General features: G+C 34.2%; 1 protein-coding gene across 6 annotated transcripts in view; it reads right to left on the bottom strand.

Annotated features, from left to right (window-relative positions):
• EPHA6 (EPH receptor A6) overlaps window positions 1-17,513 on the bottom strand; it is a 932,734-nt gene that overhangs the window by 257,916 nt on the left and 657,305 nt on the right. For all 6 annotated transcript variants that reach the window (XM_036916570.2, XM_036916571.2, XM_036916572.2 and 3 more), the window contains 3 exons: window positions 10,250-10,358; window positions 6,412-6,482; window positions 3,218-3,343 (listed from right to left, as the gene is read on the bottom strand). In XM_036916570.2, the coding sequence (XP_036772465.1) occupies window positions 3,218-3,343; window positions 6,412-6,482; window positions 10,250-10,358 (306 nt within the window). The remainder of the gene's footprint in view (window positions 1-3,217; window positions 3,344-6,411; window positions 6,483-10,249; window positions 10,359-17,513) is intronic.

Below are 17,513 nucleotides of genomic sequence, written 5' to 3'. Positions count from 1 at the left end.
TATCATATATTAATTGACCATATATGTTTGGGTCTATATCTGGAGTCTCTATTCTATTCCATTTGTCTGTGGATCTGTTCTTGTGCCAGTACCAAATTGTCTTGATTACTGTGGCTTTGTAGTAGATCTTGAAGTTGGGGAGTGAGATCCCCCTCCACTTTATTCTTCCTTCTCAGGATTGCTTTGGCCATTCGGGGTCTTTGGTGTTTCCATATGAATTTTTGAACTATTTGTTCAGTTCATTGAAGATTGCTGTTAGTAATTTGATAGGGATTGCATTGAATCTGTATATTGATTTGGTCAGGATGAACATTTTGATGATATTAATTCTTCCTAGCCAAGAGCATGGGATGAGTTTCCATTTGTTCGTGTCTTCTTTAATTTCTCTTAAGAGTGTGTTGTAGTTTTCAGGTTATAGGTCTTTCACTTCCTTGGTTAGGTTTATTCCTAGGTATTTTGTTCTTTTTGATGCCATTGTGAATGTAATTGTTTTCCTGATTTTCACCTGACAATTTTAGGACCCACTATCTTGCCACTCTCTCATCTCCCACACTCCACCCTACCTCTGTCTAGCATCTACACTGGCACCTAATTCATTTACTTTACACTTCTAAGGGGAATGCCTAATGCACAGAGATGATGAGGAGGTGGAGTCTGAGAAGAAACAATCAAGCACGTGGGGAAAAAATAAAGGTTATGAGGTAACCTAAGGAAATTATAGTTAAAAGTAGGGCCAGTAACCAGGTGTGCATTTATGTTATCGATGTTATACAACTCTATAATTTTTCTGTAGTTTGACCTAGCAATGCTTTTTCCACACTGCTGCTAGTGGAAATATCCATACTTCTACTTCATGATAAAAAAATCTCTATTTTTCCACACACTAATAAGAGTCTTGGGAACATGACCTATCAGGGTTCATTAACAGAGTAGTACTGGCCAGGGACACAAAGAGTTAAGTTATGTTACCACAGTTTTGTCTCACAGAGCATTTTTGTTTTTATGATTTTTCTCAAGAAAGACAGTAAAAGGACACTTAGCATATTATGCCAAAGTTGAAATAGTCAAAGAAGAAAAAATATAAGAAACAAACACAGATGTACAGCATTGACTACATGATTTAGATATTCTGTCTATGCCAAATGAGAGGAATTCAATTATGACTTATTAGGGGGAATATGATATTAAAATAGTTGATTTAATGGTTAGTGTTTGCTTTGTCAGTATCTCTTATACTTCTAGGGTAAAATTTGTATTTTGGTTGAAAAAAAACCCCAAAATTAAAGAAAAAAATTAATTTTTTTATACTTCAGATATTTGATTTTATCTTTCAACATTGTGATTTCAGACTCTTGCATTTAATTTATGCCCAAAAGGCTACAACAGAAAATGTTTCCACTATATCTACTTGCATATTGAACACTGAAGTGTAAAAGGGGAGACCACTTTTTCTTGGGGCCAGCGGAAGAAAGCCAAATATAGTGTGCAATGGTATTATTCAACCTCTTCTCCTCTCTGTCTCCTGTCTTAAGTAAATGAACCCCCAAACTAAATGAATATAATGCTCACTTTTTAGAATTATGCTCTTAATGCCATTGATGTGCTTTATGTTCAGCAGAAGAGGATAGATAATCTGGTTTCATTCCAGGTTCTCAATCTTTCAGGTAAAACAGCTTGAGCGTGTCTTGGCTGTGAGCATTAGGATTAAGTGTATAGGGTCCTTGAGTCGGTTTTTAGAGGGAGTCCTGGCTTTTTAGGAGATGAAATGGTACACTGTGTATAAGGCATGAAGTCAAATAAAGAATGATTCTCTTGAAATGTCCCTGGAATTCATGAGTTAGTTTTCATTCTCTGTGTACCTGGGGAACAGGGTTAGCTTAATGGGCCTGGACTTGCACTGCCTTGAGTTTATAAGGCCCTGCCATTTGTTTAATGCCCTGTTGTCATGGTCTTGCCATTCTTAATAACTTTTTACTAAGGTACTCTACATTTCATTTTGCACTGGTCCCTGCAAATTGTGTAGCTGGACCTTCTGGTGATGAAGAGCTTTAGAAGGGAGAAAGGATAATCAGTTGCTTTCTCTTAGCCTTTGCAAAGACATACCTGGAATGGTCATGCTTTGGTATGTTCTGCTCTCTCCAAAGGATTACACAATAGCCAGAATCTGGAGAAGGTGCATACCAGCCTTCATGACACAGTTTCCAGTCTCTGTTTAGCAATACTTTCCCTTTCCCCTTTTTAGCTGCCTATGTAGCTTCCCAGTGAGAGATCCTATTTCCAAACTCTCTTGCATGTAAGTGTGCTCACGTGGTTGTATTTGGACCATTGAAATATGAATAGACATGTTTGCAATTTCCAGATTACTGCTTTAGAGACAAAGACAAGGAGATGGAACCTATTCCTTGTTATTTCCACAGGCTGGAAGATGTGCTGGTGTCCCAGCTGTGACCATTCAGAGGAGGATGACACACTAGGGGAAGGCAGAGCACAAAGTAGAAGGAACTTGAGTTCTTTCAAGACCTCCTGAATTAGAGCTCCTCTCAGCATGGTCTACTCACCTTTTATCAGGACTGGAGAGGGAAATGAATATTCTGCAGTTTCTTTGTTACACTGCCTAGTGCCTGCATACAGAGTGATATACAGTACAAATTCTTGGGAGTTGATTCACAGTAGACTTGTATTTATCCAGAATAGGTGAATAAAATAGTGTTCTTAGTGTTTGAACACTGTACATAGGGAAAATTACTAATTTGCATTAAAGTGATATAAAACTGTTTTGAACCTAATTTTATCCTCACTGATTCTCAGAATATTTCTGGATCATGCAAAGCCTCAACATCATCAATATGAATACTAATTATCATGTATGTCTACAGATATTGGGGCTTGAGTAAATCTGTATTAACCTGACAAACTCCTGAAGTTGCATTTGCAAAATAAATTCCAGAATTACTTTAATTTCATTGTAATTTATCTCTGTATTGAAAGAAGGCTACAGAATGTTAAAAAAAACTTCTGTGAATTTTCTCCATGTTTGAAAAATGAATTTAGGCACTTACAATATTTTTAAGAACAACATTTATATATATAAGATAATTTTACTTTTCATTTCTTAAATTCTTTCAGTGATTAAAACTGCTAAGATTTAAAATATATTAATAAACCAGTTATAAAACCATTAAGGAATCCTATCTTCAAAAGTGTATTATACGTTTACCTGCCCCAATGACTCTCTCGATGCGAATTCTTGAGGGATCAATCTCCTTTGCAAATTCATGGACTGCTAGTGATGGGTCTTCATATGTATCTGGATCTATGTAAGTTTTAATTCCTGGGAAGCGTACTGCAACAAAATGAAAGACTGATTTAATTTAAAGGTATTGTAGTAATTCCACATCTTGTGAATATTTAAAATGGGAAATGACATACTGAAGTGGTCATTCTTATTAATTACTTAAATTCACTCTTTTCTCTTCCTGTCCTCTTCCTCTCCCCCACCTCCCAAACCCACTTCCACCACTAAAGTGTTGAGTACGTGGAATTATTTACTTGTTAATGTAAAATGACCTGGTAGTTTTAATAGAGAGTGAGCGGACAGGTTCCAGAAAACACAAGATTATTATATTTCTGTAAAAAGTTGAATCTGTTCACTTACCAACTAACAACCCATACACTTCACATCTGATCCAGCTCTGGGCATGGAGAAAACAACAGATAAACCACTCCCACAACAAGCAAGCCCTTCAGGGTTCCTCCTGGACCCTTTGTACTAAGGCCCGAGGTTTTCCTGAACTCATGCCTCAGTCCTGTGGTCTCTCCCTTTCCAGAAACTCTCAGGCAGTAAAGAACAGATCCCACAGCACAGTTACAGAGAATGACAATGGATGATAGCCCTTTCCGGTGTTTTTTTTAGTTGCTCCATGGCCAGACTGTATACAAGGTCCTGGTGAGGACTCCCTGTCTGCTCTGGAGGGAAGGATGGGAATCAAAGACCCAAATCTGGTCACTGGCTGTATAGCTGCTACTACTTCTCTGATGGGGCTGGATTGCTCACATTCCATAGGCAGTTAGGATGATGAATAGGATGGCTGGAAGTCTTGAATATGTGACTGCATATTCATTTGTAACTTCTTCAATATCCAAAGAAGTTGCATACTGTCTGTGGATATTCCTTTGTCTCGTTCATTCTTTGTCTTGTTCATTGGTTTCTGTTTTTCATGTTGAGAGTGGCTAACTCCTGGAGGACAGGGGATCATTTCTTACACATCTGTCTTTTAAAATACCTTATCTTTACTGAGTGTGAATTAGTAGAGTGTGATTAAAAGATCAATGAAAATTTGTGGCATAGTGGAGGGGTATTGGGTTTTGCTGCTTCTTAGATTTTGGAAGCCATACAATACCCTGAGTTAAGTGTTGTCCCGGTCTCCTCAGAAACATGCTTTTACAAGGAAACTCAAACGCAAACAAACAGAAGGTAATAAAGTGAGTTTAGAGGATGTGATGAAAAGCCCATTAACAGCAGTAATTTGCTTCCTGCGTTCTCAGCCTATTGGCTTCTCTTATTACTTTTTTTGCCTCCTGCCTCCTAGTACTGGATATGTACCTAGAAAAGATTAATATTTCTCAAAGTAGCACCAGGAAAGCATATTTCTGGGTAAACTTAGATGTGACAATGATTCTGAAATGTTAGGCATTTCTTCACTTCCCCAAGTTTAGATTGGAGGAAAGGAGAACAGATAACCTGTAATTCTAGTTCATATTCTATATGATATTTTTATAACTTAGTTGAAGTTGAAATTGTGATTTCAGACTGAATACTAAAGCTAAATCCAGTGCCTATTATTAGCTTATTAGGGGTATCTAACTGGATATATGGTCATGTTAATAACATTACTTTAGGCACAGACAAAATATATAATTAATTAACTCATTACATGATTTGAACAATTCAACCTTTCAATTATTTAAGGTGAAACACATTTCTACAGAATAAATTGATTAGTTAATATCATTTTTTTCTTTAAACACAATATATGTAGTTTAGGGGAAAATAAATTAAGTTCCTATTTTGACTATCTGGTTACTTATTTAACTTATCCATGTCTTCTTGAACATCACTTTGTTATCTTCGATCTCCTTGGGTGCCTCAGGTTATTTTCATTGCTTCTTGCTGGGCCCATCTGGTTTAAGTTTATGCTAAACTCTAGCTAGAAACAGATAATAAATACCTCAGGAACATCTCCCCCACCCCCACCGCATTTCAGGACTAAATGCCCTGCAGTGAATCTTAAGGTTGCTTAGCATAAGTCATCTGTCCAGGTGTCTGGATCCCAGTCTCCACATCTGTTTACAGTGTTTACAGCTCATTCTATACCTGGTAGTGGCTGTTTCGGTTTTCTCTTCCTTCAGTGTAGTGAGCCTCAAATTTACTGTACCGAATAACAACCTGGGAGAGCTTACTAATAATGTGTATGTCTTGGCCCTACCCTGGACATTCTGAGTCAGAACTTTGGTGAGTGAGGGTGGAACATTCTAATGCAGATGGTCTCATACTTTGAGAAGTCATGTAAGCCTTAGAAAAAGCCCTAAGCCATCTGTCTAATGTATAATTTCCTCGCTTAAATTCTTTCCCTCCCCCAGAAGGTGATATAGATTGAAAAGTCTCTCATCATTCCTTTTGCTCAGTTAGAAGCAGAAGATGAATTTAAATAGTTAAACAATTTGTCTCACATATTATCTCTATACTGCGGTTAATTAGAGAACATCCTTTTTTGTTAATTCAGCGTCTCACGACAAAGAAACTGTCTTGACAAAGTAGTTTGCCATTTGGAGGTGGAGGTGGAGGTGGGCGTTGGGGAGGAGAGGGTGGCAATTATCAAACCAACTATAGTGGTAATTATAGCTTGCTTGGGAAGAGATCCTTCAAATGAATATAACCTTGTAGTCAGCTGAAGGATTTCATACATATTCTAAGAGTTAAAGAGCTAATTTTCTTTTTTAGCATTAATGAATTGTAAATTGATTTGTTATATGTTTAAATGACAGTTCCTACAAGAAGGAATAAGGATTCCTTAATATTTCTATGGCTAATGCTCCACTAAATAAAACCAACTCACATTCTGGAACCATTGTGAGAGGTAAATAGCTAGATGTAATCAGTCATCTTTTGTTTTTAGCGTATTCAGTCTGTCGTGTTTTCCAGCAAGCAGCATTAGGGAAAAGGTAATATCATTTAATGAGAAGCAGGTGCAATTTCCACCAGCAAACCTGGAAACCAGAAAAAAAGTCATAATGCTGAAAGGTTGGAAGTGAATTGTGTTTGGGTTTTTCAATTCAATGGATACAAGTTCAGAATGAACTCTTTAAGTGCTGGAACAGATAAAATAATGGAAGAGACAATGCATTACTTACAATGCCCATTCTGTAAGTGGTTTCTTCTCTTCTCTTCTGATTTCATTTTGGCCTTTATGTACCATTGGCACCTTTTAAAAAGGGAAACAGAATAATATTTTTACAATTATGCTGGATGAGAACGAGAACCAATTAAGAACATTTCACCCATGGACAAAGTTCTTATCATAAAGACCACTTTGAAGAACTTCTTTATAACATGTGAAAATACCCCATAGCAAGTTTTTTGTATACACCAAAATTAACCCCAGATAAGAATAAAACTCTTAAGTGGATTGGTTGATCCAAATGTTAGGAATCTTAGAAAATATTTTACAATCAGCAACAACCATCATGTCCTTCCTTACATGACTTCTAATAGCTACAGTTGGTGAAAAACATTAAAAGTCAAAATGAAAACTTTTTTGTCAGAATCGGAGGCATTTAGACAACTGTCTTCTAGTTTCAGTGCTAAACAGAATGGTTTTTTAATGTCAAATTTGGTGGAGGTATGTGTGTTTTTTTCTCAGGATAATCACGTTCTTCAGAGAGGCAGGTGCTTCTCTCCCAGGACTCCTTCAACACAAATAAATCCATCAACATCCATGTGCTGGAACAGCTCATCAAACTGCTAATTATAAATGGCTAAACAGAATACATCTGTGGTACATAATCCATCTTTCAATGTCAATTTTTCCTCAAATCCTATAGCAAATTGAGTATTCAGAAATGTTTACAGTTTTAATAAAATAATTTCCCATGAATCCTCCCATGCTAGAGTGCTTGCGAGATACTTCAAAATGATTATTTTAATGTTATATAATTGAAATTGTCTTTACTAGGATGTCAAATGTTAAAGCAATTTCTGATGTCATATAAATTCATAAACATGGAAATTGAAAGCTGAAAATAATTTAGTACAAATTTTTCTTCATCACTAAATTCTCTTTTTCAGTGGTATTCAAAGTCAGCTTCAGGAATCCTAAATAAAGATAACCTTTAACCCTCTCACATTTGAACACATGCCTCAAGTTTATTAGGTCAAAATTAGCCTGAAATGACTGTAATATCTTCTTTTGTTTGTACCATTTATGTATCAAGATGATATTTTCTGATATTTTAGTGAAATGCTTTTCCATATATGTATGTTCTACTTAAAATCATTTTGCTGAAATATTCTGAGGAAATAAGGCCTTAATTCATGTTCTACAAACTTAAGAATTATACCTAATTTTGCCATAAATTGATTCACTATCAAATAAAGCACCATTTAATCAACTTACATTACAAAGTTAGAGGCATTTTTAAAAATTGGGGATAAATATGACACTGCTGTTGAAATAAAGCCATACTTAAAGCACCCCAAACTTTTTCAAAAGAACTTTCAATTTAGAAAATGAGAATATTTCTCAATCAAATTATCATCATATCACAATTACCACAGTCTAATTGACATGATACAATTTGTATCTTTGGAGTTACTATCACCTTACAGGATATTATTATACTTTAATAACTGAATAATCTTTCTAGGCTCCAAACTGATTGTCTTTAAATTATGTGCCCCAGGATAGAGTATTATCAAGATATCAATGCCCCCAAATTCACAATATAGCACTTATGTTACAAATGGCAATGAAAATAAAATATTATTCTTCTACTTAACATTTTTCTAATAAGGTTTGCCAAACATGTAGCAACCCATGCAGTTGTTGGCATTTTGAGTTTTTAAATTTAACCAAATTATCATTGTGACTTGTTATGTACCAAATGCTTTTGCTCTCTTCTTTCCTTTTACCAGACTTCACCTTTAACCCTCTCACACTGATATTTTTCTTTTTCTTTTTTTCCCTTTCTTCGCCATCACTCTTGTTTTAATCCCTCTTCTTGCAAGAAAGTCTTAGGATCAATCAGAACTCTAACCTTTTTTTTTAACAAACAAGCTTAGACCTCTACCAGGATATACAGGGTTTTGTTTTTATTTTATAAACAGTTGTGTCCTGCTAGTGATTAAGGATTTGTAGGCCGTGTTTGGTATTTGTAGGCTTTGGTACTGAGTATTTTGTTTTTGACCTAACTGATTAGTTGATATAAAGAATCCAAAATTTGTCTTCTGTTCACTCTAAAAGTTGCATGTATCAAAGCCGTGATAGTGGCACTGAGTTGTCAGAGGTTAGCTCCAAGCGCAAAGGGAGAGAGAAATAGGAGAGGGTTGGGCAATAGTAGCTGCTGGTGGTGCCATGGTACACCTAATCTAATACTTGTTATTAGGATGAATTTATCATTATTTCTTGCATTTTTCTCTTATCTTTTTTTTATTACTATAGCTAGCAGTCTCCAATCAGCTAATCAGCTGCTCGAAGCAGGAGACTCTGAGACACTATTATATGACGATACCATGTCATTTTATACACATGAATATTTTAAGTTAAAACAGATATAAATGTGCCTTTTATGCAACTAATTTCATAAAGAAATCACCATTTCAACTGAACCATGCTAGAATATTCATGTGTTTCTTTGTTCCCTAATAAGTTCTGTAAAAGTGGGTTTGTTACAACTAAATCTGATATACCGTTAACAGGTAGCAGTTACATTTTGTTAGGGACACACCCTAGGTAATTGTCTTGTAAGTACTTGTCAACTTACTGACCTATACCTTTAGTTTGCTGTCAAAATTATAGATTATAATTTTTCATACATGTATATCCTCCATAATTTTTTAATGAATTTTATAAAATATTGGAATGTAGGTAGAGATTTAAAAATGAATAAAACAAAGGTGCTCACTGAACGATTGCCCCTGGAAGTAGCTATTTGCTATCTCTGAACATTCTCAGACATTGAGGCTTTCCAGTAGAGAAGGCATACATTAGCTGGTGTAGCCTGGATGTGTACTATTTGGCCGGCATTCTTACTACAGTTTCAAATCATGACATTGCTTATTTTGCAGTATGTATGTGCTTCCGATTATCCAGAAAATTCTCAAGGTATACTTTTGTGTGCCTATTGATAATCTAGAAGGAATATTTTCCCCCTTGGAATGAAAATATGATCTGAAGAATATTCGTGATTTCTGACAAAAGTTGTGGCCTAATGTTAAATGCTAAATAAGAAATAACACTTGCTCTTTTAATAATGTCATACATGTTATCTTCAATCACTTCTCTGTATTGTTAGTTACCTGGTCCCTGGTAACAATCCAATATATCTAAAAATCAATACATGGTTTTAATGCATTATCACACTAAATCTGTGTAAAAAGATAAATATAAGGTTTTGATGGGTGAAACATTTTGGTCAGCTAGACAGGATTCATATCTAGATCTTTTGCTATGTTAAACTTCTTGTTACTTAAAATTTTTCACCCATACTACTCTAAAGTGGAGAAATATTAGATTTATAAACCATGTTATATCATTCTAATATAGATACTTTCAATATTTAATGGATAAAAATGACACATATCTATAACACTAAGTTTATAAAGAACTTCTATACAAATTGTTCAATATCTGTGTTGAATTAATTTTTCCCAGGAAAAATTTCTTTCATGGTGTAATTTAATTGTAGTAAGGATAAACTCAGGAACAGTTTGTTGAGTAAGAATTTATCATTTGTAAGTTTCAAAGTGTTTTTATCAAGTGTTTGGCTGCCTCCATACTCAGGGACCTGTTGATACAGAGAACTAGCCATCATGGTCCTGCTGTCACATAAAGTTCATTGTCAGAGCAGAACCTGCCCTGATTCTGTTTGCTCTCAGGTGTGCTTTGTTACATTTAAAAGCATTTGTATACACAGTCTATAAAAAGAAATGTTTACTCATAATCTTGGAGAGAATGGGGCATGCTTCAGTTACCTCCCAGTGATTAAGAAGAACAAAGTAAGAATAACGAGGAGAGTGAATCCCCCAACAGCTGCAGTGGCTATCACGAGAATCTGCCCCTGTTCCGCCGCCATGTCAGAAGCTGAAACACAGATACAATATTAAAATTTATCTGGGTGACATTTCACTACCGAAGTTTTTTTACATCCTAGTACATGCTTGAAAGTGCAGTAATGGTTATCAAAAAAACCAACCACATTTGCCTTTTGTTTGGCATCTAGGATGCAAACCCAAAATAAGGGCTAACAATCCCGATCACAACAAAACCCTCTTTTTTTTTCACAAAAATACCAATAAAGTAGGTGGGTCTTGCTAACTAATTTCCTTAAACATGCTGGCCAACAGACTTTATAGACTGTTTTGTCTGTTTCTGCAAAGTGGGAGAAGATTGTTGTATAATTAGTTTTAGGAATGACCTTCTTTATATTTCACAGAGCTTAAATCAAACATTAAAGTTATGAATCCCCCCCTTTATAGCACAAGGGGATACGGAATAGGTGCACAGATGTTTGACAGTTATTTTTCAAATGACATTAAAGATCCCTTTTTTGAATAAAAGAAAAGAACACATTGCTTCTTTCATTGACAGAACTGTACTGAAACTACATGGGCTGCATGCTTCACTAATTTTTTCCGGAATCTTTTAAAATATATTAGTTCAATTAATTCATTAGCACTTCTCATTCTCTGTATTCTGAAGTTTTGATCTAATACAATTTTTACTGGATGGAATATGGGCAACTGCGTAATAACAGAGGTAAGGAAACTGAGACCCAGAGAAGTTAAACTATCCAAATTCACACATGAATATTGCCAGAATTTAGGTTTTAGATTTTTGTCTCATTTTTTCTTTCTATGCTGTTACTTGAAGTAATAATTCAGTCAATTACCAATATTGTAAAACATCAAATCAATCAGTCCCTTATAATATCCCTTATCCTGAATAAACCTTGTTTTTATTTTGATTACTATAAAAACATCTGTTAATCTAACTGTTATAAGCAGAAAACTGAATCAAAGAATTTAACTGCAAAGCAAACCACCTAATTTTCATAATTTATTGGACTTGAGTTCTTTAAGACTTCCACAGAAGTACATCTTTTTCTGGGAATCAAGTATATACACTGCATATAAATCAAGCAATACACTGTATATAAATTTATATCCACAGTAATAACTTCCTCATAAAAATCACATATTTAATAGAGAATATCAGAACCTTAAATGCTATTGTTGAGTCAGTAAGAAAGTAGTTACAGCATTTAAGAGGCTTTTAAGAAATCCAAATGTAAATAAAAACAAAAGTCATTTATGCTCAGTTTTCAGTAAGAAATTTATTAAATCTTGGTGATTAGATTCTAATCACCATGATTTAATACAGGTTATTTCACCCATCTATTTCAATGTTGAGTTTTAGCTCAGAACCATGCAGAGTCAAGTTAAATACTAGCATCTTATCCAAAAAACAGCGCTGAAGATTTTTTATTAGGTCCTCACTGAATTTCTTAATCTTCAAAATAGCACTGATATCATGGGAATTAATACATACTCTAAAATGTCACATTTTCACATTGAAAATTATTGAATAACAAATTGCAAAGGATAGATGTTACAGAAAACAACATTAACTTTTTAAAGATAAAGAAGATGGCATTTAAAAATAAAATATTTACTTAGCAACTTCTGTATTTGTAAAATATGTAAAATACAACTCAAGAGTTTTAAACCTGGAACATATATTTTCAGAGTAGCCAGATAGCAAGTAATTTATTGAGTTCATGTATTCAAGTTTGGATAGAGGGAAATATTATGTAATTATGTGCCTTTTGAAAATCAGATTACCTTGTAATAAAAAACTGTGTTAAGTTAAATAATTGCTTAGTAAACTTCCAGTTTTACTAATATGTCTTTATTCACACTGTGATCACATATTTATGAACTTTGCTTCAAATAAAGTTTTAACTGGATAATAGACTGTTAAGTTGTTACATTTTGAAAAATACATATTGTAAAATTGTTTTTAAACCTCTATACTAGTGATCCTAAACAGTTCTCCAGAGAATAATATATATATGAATATATAAGTCTTTTGAAAGTAAGAGTGTATAGGGTGATGCACTCTTATAGTGGGAATAAAATTGCCATGGATGATGAGGCTGAGATGATAATGAAAACATTATGAACATCATCATCATCATCAACACCGGCTATTTAGTAGTAAATGATCCTCTAGTACTATGCTTGTTGCTTCAATTCATTACCAAAGTTATCTGCACAGTAGTCTTAATATTGGTAGGTACTTTTACTACTCCTAACTTAAGGGTTATAATACCTGTCTAAGGTCATAATTCTTGTGTATAAGAAAGCTGGCAATCCAACCTTGATTTGTCAGATGTCAAGTCCAGACTGTCATCAGCATTTTATACCACCGTTTTCACTAACAGAAAAACTGGCCAGACTCAGCTCTTCTGTGTGTCCTAAAACAATAGCCTGGTTTGACCTTGGTTTCATCTCTGCAAAATGAGAATGTTGAGCTAAGTGTCCTTGCCACAGTCTTTCAGAGCAGTTGTACTGCGGGTATTGTCTTACCCTTAAAGGCTACAATCAAATTGGGGAGAACAAGACTTGCTGTACAGAAATAAGAGGAACAGCCAGCACCTGTTCTGTAGTTACTGGTCCTGAGAGGGATAATTTCTTCTCATATTAGTGTTGGTCAATCACAGAGCTCTGATGCTATCTCCAGATAAAACTCAAAGCCCTTAACTTGTTAACAAGACTCTCTACAAAGGCTCTAACATGTATCTCCAGACTTATCTCTTATTGTTCTCTAACCATGCTCAATTTCTTCCAGTTCTTCAAATGTACCAAACTCTCTCTCACAGTCAATTCCTATTCAATCCTCCTGCATGAACGTCACAACATTTGGGACATTTTAATCTAATTGTTTAGATTTGGTTAGGTTCCCAGACATATGTTTGCACAGACCCTTGCACTATTTTTATCAATAAATTTCTACCATGTCTATTGAAATTACTACTGTATAATCTATCTTTTTTGATTAGACTGAAAAATTCCATGAGGGTAGGAACTTTATACACTATAGTATCCATATTGAGTTGAATGATGACCTCCCTTCTACCCTTACCCCTGCCTCTCCCCGACCACAAAAAAGGAATTTGCCAGTGTAACTGGGTAGGCCCAAATCCAATGACAAGTGTCCTTACATAGAGAAGAAAAGACAAACAGGAGCAGTCCATGTGAAGACAGAAGCAGAGACTGGAGTTAGGCAGTTACAAGCTAAGAAATTCCTGGAGCCACCAGAAGAGGAAGAGGTAAGGAAGGATTCTTTCCTATCTTCTGGCCTCCATAACTGTGAGATAATAAATTTCTGTTGTTTTACATGTGTGGTCATTTGTTTTATAGCCCTAGAAAATGAACACAGTATTCAACCTATAGGGCTTGATACATAGTATTAGCTCAATAAGTATCTGTTTGAGTGAATAGATTAAATTATTACTTTGCATTGGAGGATTCTGGCAATAAAATGGCATTTTAATCTAGGAATAATCCACATCCTCACTTTCTACTTGATATGTAAAAAAGATTTACCCTGAAGGTAACTATTCTATGTATGTGAAGTAACAACATGATTTTAATAAAAATAATCCAATTATTCTGTATGCTTGGAGATAATGCTTTTTGGAAGGCAGGTGCTACTAGTACAGACTTCTACATTTAATCAAATTAAGCAGATGAAGCTTAGAAATGTGAATCCAATGTTAGGAACTTATCAGTTCATTCAACAGAGGTTTATTGAGCACCTATTACATGGGGGACACTAAGAAAGACACTGGAGATTCAGTGATGAACAAAAAAGACAGTTACTGCCCTCCTAGATTTACAATTCAGTGAGTAAGATAGACAATGAAAATAATTCCATGTGCAAGAATTGTTACTAAGGGGAATCTTCAGAGTGCTCTGGAAGAGAATAAGCTGCCCTGGGCACTCAGTCAGCAGAGTGAGAGTCTGGAAATATAATGTATTAGACGGAGTAGAAGGAGGAGTTGTTCCTTGGGTAGAGGTTCCAAAGAATTGATTAATTTAAACAGATACACAAACAAACCATAAAATCTACCAAATGGATTCCATAAAAATACAATATAGCTGCAAATTTCTCTGTTGTGAAAACTTGTCTGTTAGCACCATCTATTCATTTTTCAATCCTGAGATTATTTTTAATCAGTTTTGTAGAAGAAAATGTATATAATTTACACTCATAAGTAACACCAAAGAACAAACCTGTCTTTAGAAAAGAATAAAAATAAAATCCATGGTAAGAAATAAAATGGTAAGAAAGAAATAAAATTTGTGGTTAGTTCATTTGGAATGTCTCTTTGCTTAATGGAATGAGGTTGTAGTCTTAGGAAAATAAAAATATATTAAAATGATTATTTCATTGCATGATTTGGAAAGAGGCACTTCTTTAAGAGGAAGCAATTATCCAAAAAGGGTTGCACAGTTGTTACTGAACAGGAACTTAGCACCTAGCCAGTGCTTGGCATAAGTCAGGATGATATTAAGTGAGATTTGCTTTAGTTGTTTCTGTTTTTCTTAAAATTAAGTTCTTTACATGGCATCCAAATATTTTTTTAAAATAGATTTTTTGTCTTTAGAAAAGTATGAGAGAAAAGTAGTTTAACTATTTTTTAACCAAAGAATTTTCTTCTGTAGACATGAATTTTTTCTCTTTGTAATCAAGAGTATTCTAGTTTATATTTACATTTCAGAATAAAAACTTTTATTTTCTGTGTCACTAGCAGTGGAATAACTTTTTAAAATGAACTCTGTGTCATTTTCTGTGGAATAACTTTTTAACGTTAACTCTTTTTTACTAAGAACATTTTTTTTAAAGTTACTAAGGCAGCAGTTACATTAATTTTTTTTTTAGAATAAAATTTTCTCAAAATGCTATCCAGGAAAAGAACTGGAATATATATTTGTTTCATATTAACATGTTTTATTTATGAATCCTAATCTTTGTGAAATGTCAAAATTTCAAATGATATATCTCATTTGACTGATGCAATTTTTTAAAGCATAGCAGAAATCTAAACAAGGCAAAGGATTGACAGTAACCGGTAAATTAATCTTAAGGTTTACTGACAACCAATACAGGAAATCCTTAGCATATTTCCTGTTGACAGATGGCATCAAATATAGAGTGAATGTAAAAGAAACATGTTAATACCATGTCAATACCTTTTCCTCTAAATATCTACTTCATCAAAGCCTAGGCAGAGATATTTGAATAAAAGAATTTAACTGACACCATTTCTATTAATCTATCTCAGAATATATTAAATATCAAAATATAAATATGTAACTAGAACATTTTTGAGCCTGAGCACTGCAAATACATCATATATACATTTCAGGAAAAAAGCATTCAGGAAAAATAATTCCCTTCTCATATCATATATTAAAATCAAGATTGATTTAACTATGAAATGTGGGACATATATAAAGATGTAGTAATATATAATAGAGACTTGACAGTCTGTGAAATCTCAATACATATGGTCATGTAGACAGAATAGTGTGTGTTAGACATGAATGAAAGCTGAGGAAATAATTCTCCTAGATGAACACAATTCTGTGATTTTGTATATAAGGTTGTCTCTTGACTACCTGGACTTGAAATGTGAGGTCACCTTTGGTTTACTTTTCCCTATAACTCTACGTCCACAGTGACATCTTTGTCATGTCTGATATCTTGTCATTATTATCACTGGCTGGCCTCACTTAACTAGGCCAGCTTATGATTTTCTATTAGATGGCCTTTCCAGTCCATCCCCCATTATGTGGCCAGACAGCTATTCTTCAAAATAATATTTAAAAATATTCAGTCTTCCCCATTGCCTAGAGGGTAAAATCCTCCCATCACAGTGGATGCGCCATCGTCAGAGATGTCCAGACCTGAAACTTAGACTCAGTACTCACTCATTCCCTCCTTTGCCTTATGGTTGATCGTCAATCCCAACATGCTTATGTTTTAAATATTTCTTAGATTAATTGTCATTCTTTCCTGTCTCCACAGCTGTGTTCTAGTTCAGACACCCATCTTACCACATGCATTTGGATTCAGCTAGATGGCAACTTCAGTTGTGTGTCCATCCTGTTTGCTGTGCTTGGTACCATGGCAAAGAGGATGGACAAGAAGAGCCTCTGAAGAGACATCTGACAGCTGTTCACACTCTAAAGAATGTATAGTTTACTCCATACAAAACAGCTTCCATGCCTCATATTCTTACTTCAGACATGTTTATTAATTTACAAGTTCTCAAAATAATATAGTAGAAGGAAATTAAGTAAATTAAGTCTCGGGGGTAAATACCTAAAGAGAAGGAGTTGAATGGCTGAGAATACTGTTAGGCTGACTGACACAAGAACTGGGAAAACTGAAAATATGACATAAGATTCCAAAATATTCACTACTCGGGAGCCAGGAATTTAAGATTAAACAGTTCTATGAAATTCAAAGAGTATGGAAAAACTCACTAAGTTATAACTTGAAATAGTAACATGATTATCCAGCAATGAAAAAGTGCTGCGACAAGTCCAAGGTATTTTATTAAAAATGACTGGAGTTTGTGGATGCATGATTAGAAAAATATTTCTCTTCAAAATATTTAAAAATTAAAACAATTAATATTTGAAGTCTAAACCTCTGAAAACGTCAACTATTAAAAATGACTCATTTTCTGAGGATTTCAGTATTTTGGCACATGTCAACTATAACTATCAGCTTTTTGAGGGCAGAAATAGTAGCCCTTTCTTTATTTCAATATCACATTCAATATCACATCAGATTAATATAGTGCCTTACACTTTATAAGGATAAATAAATACATATTTTCATGAAGAAGAGATAAAGAATACATTCTAGATATAAGGATTAAGTGCCCCTGGATAAAGAAGAGTTTTCATATGTGATGTCTTGATAATGCTAATGTTTAAACATGTTCCAGTTACATAGTTACATATAATTCCATACACATTTGTATTTCCATATTTAATCTGTTCAGAGATAAACTAATAGAAAATAGTGTGAGTTACACTTTTTATTCAAATGCCCTTGCTTAGATTTTGAATGAAGTAGGTATTTAGAGGAAGATATATTGGCATAGTATTGTATTAACAAGTTTCTTTTACATTAACTCAATATTTAATGCCATCT

Source organism: Manis pentadactyla, chromosome 1 (assembly GCF_030020395.1).
Source record: "Manis pentadactyla isolate mManPen7 chromosome 1, mManPen7.hap1, whole genome shotgun sequence".
Taxonomy (NCBI): Eukaryota; Metazoa; Chordata; class Mammalia; order Pholidota; family Manidae; genus Manis; species Manis pentadactyla.
This window is presented reverse-complemented; position numbering and strand designations above follow the sequence as displayed.